Here is a 17,463-nt window from a genome sequence, read left to right on the forward strand (position 1 = left end):
CCTTTAAGAAGGGTGCCATTGCGTAGCATAGGAGTAGAAAGGCTTGCATTCTAGGTAACGTTACCATTATCATCAACTCTCAGGGTATCCTATCTCATAAAACTGTCACACCACTTCATCAGGTAGGCATTATTGTTCTCCTTGTGTCAGAATGAACACACAGAACCTAGAAGGGTTTGCTTTATTTTGCAGTGCTAGGGGCTGGACCCATGGTACATATATTGTTTATTTATTTTTATTTGGTGGTAAAAATTGGACCCAGAGCTATGCTAGACAAGCACTCTACCACCGATTATGATGTAATGAAAAAGGCAGTGTCTGCTTTTCAAAAAGACTCTAACCAATACAGGAAGAAGTCAAATGGATATTCCTAATATGAAACTCTTAAATAAATTTCACTTTATCTTGGTAATAATTGAGCTTTTTCCTGAAAAGTATAATACATCTCAACTGTCCTGTTTTTTCTTTTTTAAAAAATTGTTTTATTTTTTATGAAATTAATTTTTTTCCCTTTTCTTTTTTTCGGAGCTGGGGACCGAACCCAGGGCCTTGTGCTTGCTAGGCAAGTGCTCTACCACTGAGCTAAATCCCCAACCCCAAATTAATTTTTAAAATTATATCTGTTTTATCTGTATGTATGTGCACCACATGCATGCAGTGCCCTTAGAGGTCAGAAGAGGGTTTAAGTTCTCCTGGAACTGGGGTTATAAATGGTTGTGAGCTGGGTTGCTGTGTGGGTGCTGGGAACGGAACTGGGTCCTCTGCAAGAGCAACAAGCATTGTTACCCACTGAGCTGTCTCTGGCCTATCCTGTGTTTATTCTGTATCAACTCTGTAAAATAACTCATCGGAATTGTGAATATGTTTTGCCAGTTGCCAGTTGGTACATATTGGTATTTCTGCTTGAGTAGTAATTCATCCTCTTTGGATAAAAATATGCCATAGGTATTTAGCATATATAGAGCAGACCTTACATGTGTCTACTAGAGAGTCTGAACAATTAGACTTTATCAGTTAATTGTTCTGAGGACTGGTAACAGAGTTCTGTCTCAGGTCTTCTGTTTTCTCCCTTCTCCTTTGGTCCCTTCCTGCTGGGAGTTGAAGCCAGGGCCTTGAGAACACTAGGCAATGCTTTACCACTGAGCTCTAATCCCTCTTTCTTTTTATCTGAGTAGCTATCCTCATGTTTAGTGGCATGCTACCAATGGATGTGTCTGCATCCAAATTTCCTGTTTCCCTGTATGTTTGTATGTTCACATGTACAGGTTCACATATGTATTTAGGTGCATGCATGTGGAAGCCAAAGGCTGAACTAGTGTCTTCCTTAATTGCTCTCCACCTTACATGTTAAGGTCATTCTCTCACTTGAACCTGGAGGTTGCCTGTTGGCTAGTCTGCTATTATGGGGGTTCTAGTTCCTCATGGTTGCAGGACCAGGGCTCTATCTATTGAGCCATCATCCCCTTTGCCTCAATTTCTCCTTTTGGAAGGAGGAAGGATCTTGTTCTTCTTTTGCATTCTTTAAAAAGTATTTTTATTAATTCCTTGAAAATTTTCTTACAATGTATTCTGATGATATTTACCCCCAGCCTCTCCCTAAATGTTATGGATTGCCCTGGTGTTGTTTGTATTTTGAGGTAAAAATTCTGCTTCCTCAAGAGGGGCTGCTCCCAACGAGGAGGAGATCATATACTTAGGTGATTTTATGAACCTTCTCCCCATTCTAACTGATTAAATAAAGGCGAGAGCCTGGGCAGTGGAAGGGAAAGGTGGGACTGCAGGTCTCCAAGTGGGGGGGGGGGAGGGAGGGAGGGAGGGGGAGAGAGAGAGAGAGAGAGAGAGAGAGAGAGAGAGAGAGAGAGAGAGAGAACACAGAACAGAGGAGAAAGAGGTGGTGGAAGCAGATATGGAGCAGAGCTATGTGGGCAGACAAAACCACAAGTAGGAAAGAGTCTCATAGCTGGGGAATAAGTTAGGATAGCAATAGATCTGCCCAATCTAGGCATGTTACTTATAATAACTGGAGTGTGTGTTTTATATGGGCTTATTGGGGTTGGAAATTACTGCAAGACCTAAGGTATCCCAGTACCACCCCTACACTCCTACCCTTTCAACTTCTGTGATTCAGAGTGGCCTGGAACTTGCTGTGTAGACCAAATTAGTCTTGAACTTAGGTCATTCCACCCACCTCAACCTCCCAAATGCTGGGATTGCAAATGTGAACCACCAATCCTGGCAATTTCCTCTTTGTGGGGCTACAATGGCTTCTTTATCTTTGTTTACCAGATCATAATAGTGAGCCCCAGTTAAATACATACCTTAAAGAAAAAAACCCATTTGTAGTATTTCTGAAAATGGAAAGAAATCAAAATCTCGGAATCACCTGCTCTTATAAAAACAACTCACAGTGAGCCAAATAAGATCTTAAGTGCTTCTGGTTTCTGCCTGCTCCTGACAGGTCCCACAGCTCTCTGTACCCAAATCCTGTGGGGGAAAGAGCTGGACTCTCAGAAGGCAGTCAATTTTGAGAGCTCAGAGGAGACAACTGTCTGCTCACATTCCTGGCTCAAGAGAAACCCATCTAGTACCCTCTGCCCTCAGGGCACATGTACCTAGGAGCAGTCAGGGGCAGGACCCTTCCGGTTTCTACCTGCGCCCAGAGCTGAAAGCCAGTTGTCAGAAGCTCCAACACATCTGAGAGAAGATGTTAGATCAACTCTTTTGCTCCAAGCAACCCACTGGGAGGCCTCAGGATACACAAACCCAGGAGCAGTCTGGGACAGAACCCTTCTGGTTTCTGCCTGGTCCCACTGTTCTCTGTACCCAGATCTGGCTAAAAGAAAACATGTCTACAGGATTGTTGACCCAGAGGCCTACAGGAGGGTCAAGCCACTGTCAGAGACAGCAAGACAAGCTAACACCAGAGACAGCCTGATGGCAAGAGGCAAGCACAGGAACCTAAGCAACAGAAACCAAGACTACTTGGCATCATCAGAGCCCAGTTCTCCCACCAAAGCAAATACTGGATATCCAAGAACACCGGAAAAGCAAGATTTGGATTTAAAATCACATCTCATGATGATGATAGAGAACTTTAAAAGGACATAAATAATTCCCTTAAAGAAATACAGTACAACACAGGTAAAGAAGTAGAAGCCCTTAAAGAGGAAACACAAAAATCCCTTAAAGAATTACAGGAAAACACAACCAAATAGGTGAAGGAATTGAACAATATCATTCAGGATTTAAAAATGGAAATAGAAACAATAAAGAAATCACAAAGGGAGACAACCCTGGACATAGGCAACCTATGAAAGAGATCAGGAGTGGAGACACAAGCACCACCAACAGAATACAAGATATAGAAGAGAGAATCTCAGGGGCAGAGGATACCATAGAAAACATTGACACAACTGTCAAAGATAATATAAAATACAAAATGCTCCTAACCCAAAACATCCAGGAAATCCAGGACACAATGAGAAGATCAAACCTAAGGACAATAGGTATAGAAAAGAGCAAAGACTCCCAATTTAAAGGGCCAGTAAATATCTTCAACAAAGTTATAGAAGAAAACTTCCCTGACCTAAAGAAAGAGAAGCCCATAAACATACAAGAAGCCTACAGAACTCCAAATAGATTGGACCAGAAAAGAAATTCCTCCCATCACATAATAGTCAAAACACCAAATGCACAAAACAAAGAAAGAATACTAAAAGCAGTAAGGGAAAAATGTCAAGTAACATATAAAGGCAGACCTATCAGAATTATACCAGACTTCTCACCAGAGACTATGAAAGCCAGAAGATCTTGGGCAGATGTCATACAGACCATAAACAAACACAAATGCCAGCCCAGGCTACTATATCCAATAAAACTCTCAATTAACATATGTGGAGCAACCAAGATATTCCATGACAAAACCAAATTTACACAATATCTTTCCACAAATCCATCCCTACAAAGGATAATAGATGGAAAACTCCAACATAAGGAGGGAAACTACACCCTAGAAAAAGCGAGAAAGTAATCTTGCAATGAACTCAAAAGAAGAGAGCCACACAAACATGATTACGCCACTAACAACAAAAATAACAGGAAACAACAATCACAATTTATATATCTCTTAACATCAATGAACTCAATTCCCCAATAAAAATCCATAGACTAACAGACTGGGTACATAAAGAGGACTCAGAATTTGCTGCATACAGGAAACACACCTCACTGACAAAGACAGACACTACCTCAGAGTAAAAGGCTGGAAAACAATTTTCCAAGCAAATGGTCCCAAGAAACAAGCTGGAGTAGCCATTCTAATATTGAATAAAATCGACTTTCAACCAAAAGTTATCAAAAAAGATAAGGAAGGACACTTCATATTCATCAAAGGAAAAATCCACCAGGATGAACTCTCAATCCTAAATATCTATGCTCCAAATGCAAGGACACCTACATTCATAAAAGAAAGCTCAAAGAAAAGAAAGCTCAAAGCACACATTGCACCTCACACAATAATAGTGGGAGATTTCAACATCCTACTCTCATCAATGGACAGATCATGGAAACAGAAACTAAACAGAGACCTAGAGAAACTATCAAGTTGTGAACCAAATGGATTTAACAAATATTTACAGAACATTTCATCCTAAAATAAGACAATATACCTTCTTCTCAGCAACTCAGGATATTCTCCAAAACTGACCATATAATTGGTCACAAAACAGGCCTCAACAGATACAAGAAGGTTGAAATAATCCCATGTATCTTATCAGATCACCACAGACTAAGGCTGGTCTTCAATAACAACAGAAAAAACAGAAAGCCCACATACACATGGAAGTTGAACAATGCTCTACTCAATGATAACCTGGTCAAGGAAGAAATAAAGAAATTAAAGACTTTTTAGAATTTAATGAAAATAAAGACACAACACACCCAAGCTTATGGAACACAATTAAAGCAGTGCTAAGTGGAAAACTCATAGATCTGAGTGCCTCCAAAAAGAAACTGGAGAAAGCATACATTAGCAGCTTGACAGCACACCTAAAAGCTCTAGAACAAAAAGAAGCCAATATACCCAAGAGGAGTACACAGCAGGAAATAATCAAACTCAGGGCTGAAATGAACCAAGTAGAAACAAAAAGAACTTTACAAGAATCAACAAAACCAGGAACTGGTTCTTTGAGAAAATCAACGAGATAGATAAACCCTTAACCAGACTAACCAGAGGGCACAGTGAGAGTATCCAAATTAACAAAATCAGAAATAAAAAGGGAGACATAACAACAGAATCCGAGGAAATTAAAAAAATCATCAGATCCTACTACAAAAGCCTATGTTCAACAAAACTAGAAAATCTGGAGGAAATGGACAATTTTCTAGACAGATAAGCAGGTACCAAAGTTAAATCAGGATCAGATAAACCATCTAGACATAACTCCTAATGAAATAGAAGCAGCTATTAAAAGTCTCCCAAACCAAAAAAGCCCAGGACCAGAATGGGTTCAGTGCAGAATTCTATCAGACCATCATAGAAGACCTAATACAATACTGTCCAAACTATTCCACAAAATAGAAACAGAAGCACTATCCAATTCTTTCTATAAAGCCACAATTATGCTTATACCTAAACTACACAAAGACCCAACAAAGAAAGAAAACTTCAGATCAATGTCCCTTATGAATATCAGTGCAAAAATACTCAATAAAATTCTCACAAACCGAATCCAAGAGCACATCAAAATGATCATCCATCATGATCAAGTAGGCTTCATTCCAGGAATGCAGGGATGGTACAATATATGGAAATCCATCAACATAATCCACTATGTAAACAAACTCAAAGAAAAAAACCACATGATCATCTCATTAGATGCTGAGAAAGCATTTGACAAAATTTAACACCCCTTCATGTTAAAAGTCTTGGAAAGATCAGGAATTCAAGGCCCATACCTAAGCATAGTAAAAGCAATATCCAGCAAACCAGTAGCCAACATCAAACTAAATGGAGAGAAACTTGAACCAATCCCACTAAAATCAGGGATTAGACAAAGCTGCCCACTCTCTCCCTACTTATTCAATATAGTACTCAAAGTTCTAGCCACAGCAATCAGACAACAAAAGGAGATCAAAGGGAGACAAATTGGAAAGGAAGAAGTCAAAATATCACTATTTGCAGATGTATGATAGTATACTTAAGTGACTCCAAAAGTTCCAGCAGAGAACTCCTAAGTCTGATAGACAACTTGAGCAAAGTGGCTGGATATAATATTAACTCAAACGAATCAGTAGCCTTCCTCTACTCAAAGTATAAACAGAAATTATGGAAATGACACCCTTCATAATAGTCACAGAAAACATAAAATATCTCAGCATGACTTTAACCAAGCAAGTGAAAGATCTGTATGACAAGAACTTCAAGTTTCTGAAGAAAGATATTGAAGATCTCAGAAGATGGAAAGACCTCCCATGCTCATGGAATGGCAGGATTGATATATTAAAAATGGCCAGTTTGCCAAAAGCAATCTACAGATTCAATCCCTATCAAAATTCCAACTCAATTCCTCATAGAGTTAGAAAGAGCAACTAGTAAATTCATCTGGAATAACAAAAAACCCAGGATAGTGAAAACTATCCTTAACAATAAAAGAACTTCTGGGGGAATCACCATCCCTGACTTCAAACTATGTTACAGAGCAATAGTGATAAAAACTGTAAGGTACTGGTACAGAGACAGGTAGGTAGATCAGTGGAATAGAATTGAAGACCCAGAAATGAACCCACACACTAATGGCCACTTGATCTTTGACAAAGGAGCTAAAACCATCCAGTGGAAAAAAGATAGCATTGTCAACAAATGGTGCTGGTCCAACTGGAGTTTAGCATGTAGAAGAATGCAAATTGATCCATTCTTATGGCCCTGTACAAAGCTTAAGTCCAAGTGGATCAAGGACCTCCACATAAAACCAGATACACTCAAACTAATAGAAGAGACAGTGGGGAAGAGCCTCGAACACATGGGCACTGGGGAACAAAACACCAATGGTTTATGATCTAAGATCAAGAATCAACAAATGGGACTTCATAAAACTGCAAAGCTTCTGTAAGGCAAAGGATACTGTCATTAGGACAAAATGGCAACCAACAGATTGGGAAAAGATCTTTACCAATCCTCCATCTGATAGATGGCTAATATCCAATATATACAAAGAACTCAAGTTACACTCCAGATAGCCAAATAACCCTATTAAAAATGGGGTACTGAGCTAAACAAAGAATTCTCAACCGAGGAATCTCGAATGCCTGAGAAGCATTTAAAGAAATGTTCAACATCTTTAGTCATCAGGGAAATGCAAATCAAAACAACACTGAGATTCCACCTCACTCCAGTCAGAATGGCTAAGATCAAAACCTCTGATAACAACAGATTCTGACGAGGATGTGGAGAAAGAGGAACACTCCTCCATTGGTGGTGGGATTGCAAGCTGGTACAACTATTCTGGAAATGTCTGGAAGCTTCCTCAGAAAATTGGACATTGTACTACCTGAGGACCCAGCCCTCCCACTCGTGGGCCTATACCCAAATGATGTTCCAACATACAACAAAAACATATGCTCTACTATGTTCATAACAGTCTTATTTATAATAGCCAGAAGCTGGAAAGAACCCAAATGCCCTTCAACAGAGGAATGGATACAGAAAATGTGGCATATTTACATAATGGAGTACTTACTACTCAGCTATCAAAAACAATGACTTAGTGTGAAATTCATAGGCAAATGGATGGAACTAGAAAATATCATCCTGAGTGAGGTAACCCAATCACAAAAAAAAAAAAATACATGGTATGCACTCACTGATAAGTCAATATTAACTCGAAAGCTTAAATTACTCAAGATATAATCCACATACCATATGAAGCTCAAGAAGAAGGATGACCTAAGTGTGGGTGCTTCAGACCTTCTTAAAAGAGGGAACAAAAATATTCATAGGAGGGGATATGGAGACAGTGTTTGGAGCAGAGCCTGAAGGAATGGCCATTCAGAGCCTGCCCACCTGGGGATCCAGCCTATGTATATACAGCCACCAAAACTAGACAATATTGATGAAGCCAAGAAGTGCATGCTGACAGGAGCCTGATATAGCCGTCTTCTGAGAGGCTCAGCCAGAGCATGACAAATACAGAGACGAATGCTAGCAGCAAACCACTGAAGTGAGAACAGGGTCCCCATTGGAGGAGTTAGAGAGGATTGAAGGAGCTGAAGGGGCTTGTAACCCCATAAGAACAACAATGCCAACCAACCAGAGCTCCCAGGGACTAAACCACTACCCAAAGAGTACACATGGATAGACCCATGGCTCCAGCTGCATATGTAGCAGAGGATGGCCTTGTTGGGCACCAGTGGGAGGAGAAGCCCTCGTACCTCCCAGTGTAGGGGAATGTCAGGGCAGGGAGGCAGGAAGTGGGTGTGGTTGGGGAGGGGCAACATTTTCATAGAAGGGGGATGGGGATGGGATAGGGGGCTTACGGATGGGAAGCCGGGAAAGGGAATAACATTTGAAATGTAAATAAAAATATCCAATTAGAAAACAGAAAAAGATTAATCTTAAGTGTTCTTGTTATTGACAAAAGGAAATCAGCAAGGTGATAGATATGTAAATTTCCTGAGTTGCAGTAATAATTTTACTTTATGTGGATATCAAAGCATCTATTTGTCTTTCACTCTCTATGTATAACATCAAAGTATTCATTAAATATTTATAATTTTAATTTGTCTATCTTGCCTCAATCAAACACCCAACAAATTTAAAGCAATAGGAGCAGGAGAAAATTCTTTCTTTAATCTGTGCAACTTTCTGTTAAAAACTACCCCAAAAGAAAACTAATTATTTGAATATAAAATCATTTATAATATAATAGTGCTTGCCACTCATTAAACATTCCATGAATGTCATGTTTTAAATGTCATTGCTTATGTATTTTTGGAGAAATATAGATATGGCCTCTAGAGGTCAGTGTTGGGTCATGGAAAGAATTTCACAGTTTCAAAATGGACTAAAAACATTTAAAATGGACTTAAAATTGTGTGCGTGTGCTCATGTGCATGTATGTGTGATGTGTTTGGGCACACACATGCATGTCATGGTGGACATGTGAAGGTCAGAGGACAACTTTGTAGAGTCTTTCTGCCTTTCCTTGGGTCCTGGGGCTGGACTTGGGCCACCAGCCTTGTGCAGCAAGCATTGTTGTATTGTCGCCCTCGGAGCCCTTTTCTCGTTAAACTGAGGAACATTTATGTTGGGGTTGATTACAAAACCTGATCTCGACACTACAGATGCTGGGGCAGGAGGATTAAGAGTTTTAAGGCCAACCTAGGTAACATAGCAAGACTCTACCTTAAAAAAAAAGTAAAGAAAAACTTTATATCTCTTTTTTGTTATTCTGATTGGTTACAGCTTGTCTGTAATATACACCACTAATGTGGTGGTTTGAATAAGAATGGTCCCAATAGTTTGATATATGTGAAATCTTAATTACTGGGTAGTGGAATTGTTTGAAAGAATTAGAAGGATTAGGAAGCATGGTCTTGGAGGAAGTATGCCTCTGAGGGTGACCTCCCTCCCTCCCTCCCTCCGTCCCCCCCTATCCTTCCCTCCCTCCCTTCCCCCTCTCCCACTGTCTTTGGATCATGGAGTAGCTCTCAGCTACTGATCCAGAATTTGCCTGCATAGTGCTATGCTCTCCACCATGATGATAATGGACTAACCTCTGAAACTGTAAGCAAGTCTCAACCGAATGCTTTCTTTTATAAGAGTTTCCATGGTCATGGTTTCTCTGCACAGCAGTAGAACAATAAGACAATTAAAAAACTGTTTTTTAAATTTCAGAGTTATCCGTGAGTCAAAAACCATCTGTAGATTTTTGACACTAATGTTCTGTTCCGGGCTTGTGAGTGATGAGGGGACTGGGGAGGTAGCACACGGCACATATTGTGTGCTATTTGTCAGTTCTAATATAATTCGAATGGAGCTACAAAGCTGAACGTTGGAATACTCAAGTCAGTAGTTGATGAAGGTCTTTTATAAGATGAGTGGACTTGACTTGGTAAAGGTAGATATTGCCTGCTCAATAGCTGTTTAGGAAACATAGACGTATTAAGGGACATGAAAGATGACTGTCCTACTCTGGAACATTTCTGAAGGAATACGAAGGGAAATCCAACCTTTTAACTTTACTATTTTCACCATGGGGTAATGAGGCGATGGCTCAGGGGATGAAGCTACCTACTGCCAAGCTCTCAAGCCAAGTTCTATTGTGGTGGAGTTCCAGATGGTGGAAGGAGGGGGCTGACTCCTGCCAGTTCTCTGACCTCCGTGTACTGTGGCACAGGCATGCCCACACTCACACATACACACGACAAGTAAACGTAAAAAAATCGCTCCTCTGTGAATGATCTTATGAGACTGCATCTTTTTTTTTGTTTGAGGTTATGATCACATCATTTCCCCTTCTTTCCTCTCTCTAACGAGGAAAGAAGAGTCTGAACATTCCATGTACCCAATCCCTTGCTCTTTTAAGTTTATGACCTCTTTGTCTTTTATTGCTTTTACACATACATGCTTTCCTAAATACATGAACACAGCCTGATCAGTGCATATAATGTTATTGCATTCATGTTTTCAGGACTGGCCATTTGGTACTGGATAACCGACTGGCATGCCCTTCCCCAGGGATGCCTCGTTCTCCCATCCTCAGCATTTCTCAGTTCCCTGACTCCTCTCAAATCCTCCCCACCTCCTCGTTTACCTAAACCCACACTCCTTTCTTTCTCTCTCTCCTTAGAAAACAAATAGGCATCTACAAATAATAATAAAAACAAAAATCAGAAATCATAATATATATGCAAAAGACTTGTAAGGTTTAAAATAAGAAAAAGAACCTCCAGAAATGGCATTGAGTTTGTTTTGTGTTGGCGATCTACTGCTGGGCATGGGGCCTGCCCTTAAGAGTGGTTTGTACCTCCACTGAGACTCCATTGAACAAAACTAATTTTCCATTTGTGAGTGGTTATCAGTTAGAGATAGTGTACAGGTTAGGGATGAGTGCTTGTGTTCACTTCCCCTCTGAGCACAAGACCCCATCTGGTTTCGATCCACGCAGGCCCTGTGCATGCAGCCATAGTCTCTGAGCTCACATGCGTGTCGGTCCTGCTGTGTTTAGAAGGCCTTGTTTCCCTGGTGTCTTCCATGCCTTGTGGCTCTTAAACTCTTTCTGCCTCCTCTTTAGGAGGGTTCCCTGGACCCTGAAGAGGGATTTGATGGAGCCTTTGCACTGAGGACTTTGTGTTCCAAGGTCTCTCACTGTCTGCACGTTGTCTAGTTATGGTTCGTCTGTTTGTTCCTATCTAGTGCAGAAGGGTGCTTCTCTGACGATGGCTGTGCAGGGCCCTGATCTGTGAGGATAGCGGAATGTCTTTGGTGCTTGTGGTGCTTTATCTCGGGTTGAGGCTTCTTTAGCTTCGTCTCTTGCGTGTTAGCATGTCCTTGTGCAGGTCAGTGTAGGCATGTTGGTGAGACTTCATGAGCAGAGCTTCTCTCAAGTTTCTAGGACACACAAGAGATTGATTTTTAAAAAGTCTGCTCCAAGGATTAAACCACAGAATCCGTAAGTACTCTACCATTGAGCCACACCTGTGCCAGATATTTAGTTTTTAAGTCTCTGTGTGCTGGTTTTCAGACTGTTTCCCAAGTACAATGCAGTTACACTGATGTGGATTGTCAAACTGCTCATGTCAGACCATAGAGGATTCTAAAGAAATTGTTCACATACTGATGGGTACAGAAATTATGAGACATGATGTCTCTTGATAGGTTTGATTCTCTCTGATAATGGAGTCTGAAGACTCTACTCACATGAGGTATGACTCTCAATATGAACATTAAAAAGAGTTGTCATTTGAACGGCAGTTCATCCCACTTAATAGCAACTTATAGATTTATTTTTTGTTGAAACAATAAATCTCTTAAAAGCTCATCTGTTGAATTGGTATCTATGAGCCTCTTAATAGGATTTTTGAAAGAGAGTGCAAGATTTATAGCTCCTTATGAATTGCCTGACATGGAAGTTAAGGTCAATAGAGTTTTGTTCAGTTTGTCTGTCATAGTTGAACTGTAGGTGAAAAGACCTGTTTTCCTTCTCATCTATAATGTTAGGTACCGAAAGCTCTCATTTTTAGAATAGTATTCTCCTACTTTAGGGCCGGCAGAACACAGTTCTACTACTCAGGTATTTCATAAATACAAGAACGACTAGAAATTATCTGATCTCATTCTTCATTTCAAAGAAAAACAGTCAGAACTGGGGGGTCATCCTAGACTTCTGTACCACCTTATCCATAACATGTGACTGTAGTCAGCCCTGTCAAGTCTTAAAGGTCTCCTGGATATCTACTCCCCTCATGGCTTCCACTCCTGTCTGCACAATCCTTCTATATCTGGAGAAGCCACCTCGCCTACAATAGTGACCTTTCTAACACACACCCATGAGACCCTCAGTGATTTTATATTGTTCTTGGGATAACATGGAGTGAGAATCCTGTGAATGGTAAGGCCTTATCTCTCTCCAGCATCACCTTGAAGAACTGAGCCTGTTGGGATCTATGCTCCAGCCCCACTCTTCGTGTTCTTGGAAACCAGATCAAACAGCCCTGTCTTCAGTGACTTCCATGATGCCCAGATTGGAGAACTTTCCTGTGTTCTGTGCTCCTCTAGACCCACTTCCTTCCTTATCATGCTTGCATGTATCTAGAATTAGACATCAAGCCAGGGATGGTGGCTCATGTCTGATGTGCCACCATTTGTGGGGCTGCAGGAGGATCACTACGAGTTTTAGGTTATCCTAAAGAGACAGGGTCTTTTATTCTATGAAACAGATTGGGCACTTGGTATTGTGCTCTGTGTGAACACGCATGCACACGCCAGAGGCTAGCTGTAAGTGACGATGCACTGTGCGGTTGCACACTTTACTTTTGTGGTTGGGACTGTGTTCAGATGCTTCTGGTTGCATGGCAAGCATAGAGCCGCCTGCCAGCAGCTAGTGTGGTGTTTGAATTATATGCGTCTCTCCTGGCAAAAACAAGCTCCCTGAGCAGGCTTTATGTCCACATCCCATCACATTCCATCATTTGGCTCAGTATTTGAAAAAAAAGTAGTTGCTCAATATATTTGTTGAATGAATAAAATAAATTTTATTTTTAACTGTTTAGGTAGAGGAAGAAGAACCCACTGGGTACATTCGATTTGAAAAATTTATTCCAGTGATGACCACAGTACTTCTAGAAAAAAGGTAAGGAAGTAAATCCAATTTTAAGGCAAGATAATGACTAGAATTACATTAATGTCAAAATATTTGACCTGGTCAGATGTGGTGCCCCGTGCCTGTGACTCTAGCATGTAAGGGGATGTAGCAGGATGGTGACAAGAACTTGAGGACAGCCTTAGTCACATAGCTTCAGGCCAGCCTGGACTACAGAGTAAGACCCTGCTGCAAAAGAAAAGAAAGAAAGAAAAGCACTTGCATTTTCCTATTTTATTTGCCCAGTATATGTCTTAGGGTGGCTTCCTCTAGCCTTTCAGTGTACTTCAGGCTGGTTTAGGGCTAAGCTTAGAAATATCTACCATGCTAGTATTTATTGATCTAAGCAGGACATAATTAAATAGCAAAGGCGCTACATAAAATGTAATGTTGTAGTTATATTTAATTGTGAATTATTGTTTTAAGATAAAAATTAACACCAGTTATTTTTCTAGCGTGAGTATAGCATTAGCACACCACAGTTGATGGAGTGCAGAGGTTTTGGCCCTAAACAAGTTTATTTTCATATCAGTGAAAAATTGCTAATAGGGAACACCAAACATTCCTGGGGAGGTAGGTACTGCTGATTGTCATATCTAGAAAGAACTTTCATTGAGGGAAATGTCATTAGCTTGGAATATCAGCAGCCTTTTGTTTTGTTTTATAGTCACTTATCATAGAGACTGAGGTAAATGTGCGGGCATTAACTGACTTTATGGTAAAAATCACAGATACAGACCAATTGCTGAAGATGTCCTTTTGCGAGCTTTCGAGGTGGGTGAGCTCTTCATTATTCGTGTGTATGTAATAAATTAATTCATCATAGAATTTATTCAACAAAGACAATATATGATATCTACTTTCCCCAGGTTTTGGATCCAACTAAACGTGGGTTTCTGACTAAGGATGAACTAGTCAAGTACATGACTGAGGAAGGTCAGAGGGCTTTATTTCTTGTAAGAGTAATTTATACAAAATTTATACAAAGTCGAAATGTTTATTTTGTTTTTTAACTCTCTCTCTCTCTCTCTCTCTCTCTCTCTCTCTCCCTCCCTCCCTCCCTCCCTCCCTTCCTCCCTCCTTCCTTCCCTCCCTGCCCCCCTCTGTCTCTCTCTCTGCCTCTCTGTGTATGTACGTGTGTGTCTGTCCTTGTGTGTCTGTGTGCAGGAGTGTTGTTCCCATGGAGGCTCCCTCTGGAGCTGGAGTTACATGGTAACTCAACTCATGGTCTTAATTTCTGAGCCATCCTTTCAGCCCCAATTATACACTTTTAACAATTATGCAAAATTTATAGGAGATGATACTTTAAAAACAATGATTTGATTAAATAGTTATTTCTATTATTTTGATTTGGCATTTGATTTTGTATAATAGAAGTAAAATGATTACTTGTATAAATTATGCTTACTTTATTTACTTAAAATATTTCCTGAATATGCCACTTAAAGAACATTAACTATCAATCATAAACTATGCCTTTTTGGATAGAAGATTTGAATTAAAGTATATACAATTTCTTTTAAATTTCTTTACCACTTTCTTAGGTGGCAAAGTTGCAAACAATATAGCCTAAATTGGATGTGATTTTACATAAAAACTATATTTTCTTATGATAGTGGGACCTCCTCCCCCAAATACTTATATATTTCCTTTCAACTCTCTCTCTAGGTCAGTCTATCCAAGTGTTTCCCTGACTGTAAGTGGCTTGGTGGGCAGTCATTACTGCCTGTGGGCACCCTGTCACTCTTGCAGTTAGAGAGGAGTTCTGCTTCCTCTGCTCAGCTCCCAGATGCTCAGCCAGATCTGTCACATGTCACCTGAGAACATGGGCATGGGTGGCATTTTGAGCCAGGGGAGCAGTATTGATGCTCTATGTATGCCTGCTTTGGCCATTTTGCCTCAGTTTACCTACAGGAAGGAGAGAAGGAGTAATATGACAGTCATGGCTGCCATCCAGGATGGCATACAGTGTTAACATCATCTAAGCAGCTAACTTCAGTGAGTGTGTTATGACTTCCAAATCCTAAGGATGAACAGAAGTAAGCCCTAAATTATATTGGGTCACATAAAATTAATAAAAACAGCCAAAGAGGCTCAGTCCTCCTACTGTGTGCCTGTTGTATGTTTAGTGTTGTTACAGCACAGTGGGTAGTAACGGTGCTGGAATCTGAGCCCTTTCTTGAGCATATTACCGTCCTGTTAGGGAAGCAAAGCTAATGTGAAACAGATCAGTCTCACATTAGGAAAAACACTCTCAGAAGATCAATGCAAGCTGAAACTCGTCTGAGAAGCTTAGCCTGGAAGGCCGGCAGAGAAAACAGCTTCCTTGAGAAGACAGATCTGGTTTTTGGTTTTAGTTTTAAGACAGGGTTGCATTCATAACTCAGGTGAATCTGGCATTTAGTATGTATCTCAGACTGGCAGTAGACTCACAGCAATCCTCCTGTTTCAACCCCCCAGATGGTATTGCAGATGGGAGCCACTGTGCTTTGCTTGAGATGGGCGAGCCATTGAGGGCACAATAAGAGTCTATGTTACATTTCCCTCACATGTCACAGGTAGCAACATATGGATCGTAGCGAATGAGCTGCAGACAGACCAGGGGGTGTCGAATGACGACAGATGGGGGCTGTTTGAGGGAAATGGATAAAGCAATAGGAACAAAATCTGGAAGAAAGGCAGCCAGGCATGTGCAAGAAGGTGAGCTCAGGCAGCCCTGGGGATCTTGTTGGCCAGCAATAGGAAAGGAATGGAGGTGGACGCCCTTGAGTTTGGGTCATCCCTGGGTGGTAGAGAAGAGTGGCTGGGCTGAGTCATCCAGTGTGGCAGTGCTGTGGAAAGGTGATTCTGGTGCTGGCCGGCTTATAACTGAGCAAGAAAGGTTCAGCTGGGGAGATGAGCTGGGGCTTCTTGAGCAATCCCAAGGCTCTCTGCTATGGACCTGGCCTGACCTGAGTGGAAAGAGGGAATCGATGCAGTAGGACTCTGTCACAGCACCCTGGACCATGGTGACCAACAGAGGGCAGGGGATAAAAACACGAGATGAGTATACAGTAACACCAAGATTTTCCATGGCCCATGGGTGTCATCATGATAGTAATGCTACTGACTGAAACAGTGAAATCAGGCGCTGGCTGCACTGTGTAGGGACAGCAAGCAAGGCTGTGTGGTTTACAGGAAGGTGCTTTGTGAGAATTTCCAGAAGATGTATGTCTTGGTAGGGGTTCTACTACTGTGAAGACACCATGATGGCAGCAACTCTTATAAAAGAAAACATTAAATTGGGTCTGGCCTACACTTCAGAGGCTTAGTTCATTATCATCATGGTGGGAAGCACGCAGCATGTGGGTAGACACGGTGCTGGAGAGGGAGCTGAGAGTTCTACATCTGGATCTGCAGACAGCAGGAAGAGAATGAGACACATTGGCCACACTTGCGCATCTGAGACCTCAGAGTCAGCCCCCAGGGACCCACTTCCTCCAATAAGGCCACACCTCCTGATAATGCCACTCCCTCTGACCACACTTTCAAACATGAGTCCATAGGGCCATTCCCAATCAACCTACCACAGCATACATTCAGAGTTCTTGTGCTTCCAGGGCAATTGTTGTATGTCCTAATAGATGGAGCCTACATCAGTTTTTTTTTTTTCCTCAGAGAAGGTCATAAATGGTTTCAGTTATTTATTCAACATTATTTAATTTCTTCCATGTTGTATTAGCCAGTATATCTGATAGGTGCATATAAGATGCACTGTGATATCTTTTTGTTAAAGATTTATTTATTTTATTTACATGAGTACATTGTAGCTATCTTCAGACACACCAGAAGAGGGCATCAGATCTCATTACAGATGGTTGTGAGCCACCATATGGTTGTTGGGAATAGAACTCAGGATCTCTGGAAGAGCAGTCAGTGCTCTTAACCGCTGAGCCGTCTCTGCAGCCCAGCACTGTGATATCTTAATGTATCATCATCACTGTATACAGCATGTTCTTCCTCTACGTGCAGTTGCAGTTGCCTAGTTCAGTAAAATGATTGATTGCTTAAGAAGAGATTTTTTGTTTGTTTGTTTTTGGAGACAGGGTTTCTCTGTATATCACTC

At 41.0% G+C, this 17,463-nt stretch overlaps 1 protein-coding gene across 36 annotated transcripts in view; it reads left to right on the plus strand.

The window, feature by feature from the left end:
• Drc8 (dynein regulatory complex subunit 8) overlaps positions 1–17,463 on the plus strand; it is a 99,554-nt gene that overhangs the window by 64,094 nt on the left and 17,997 nt on the right. For 14 of the 36 annotated variants that reach the window (XM_087580344.1, XM_087580327.1, XM_087580328.1 and 11 more), the window contains 4 exons: positions 13,270–13,349; positions 14,090–14,132; positions 14,228–14,294; positions 14,526–14,570. In XM_087580344.1, the coding sequence (XP_087436470.1) occupies positions 13,324–13,349; positions 14,090–14,132; positions 14,228–14,294; positions 14,526–14,570 (181 nt within the window). In that variant the 5' untranslated portion in view covers positions 13,270–13,323. Of the gene's footprint in view, positions 1–13,269; positions 13,350–14,089; positions 14,133–14,227; positions 14,315–14,525; positions 14,571–15,026; positions 15,055–17,463 lie in introns of all 36 variants that reach the window. The other 22 variants (XR_015635140.1, XR_015635141.1, XM_087580332.1 and 19 more) reach the window with 5 other exon arrangements.

Source organism: Rattus norvegicus, chromosome 13 (assembly GCF_021556685.1).
Source record: "Rattus norvegicus strain SHRSP/BbbUtx chromosome 13, alternate assembly SHRSP_T2T, whole genome shotgun sequence".
NCBI lineage: Eukaryota > Metazoa > Chordata > Mammalia > Rodentia > Muridae > Rattus > Rattus norvegicus.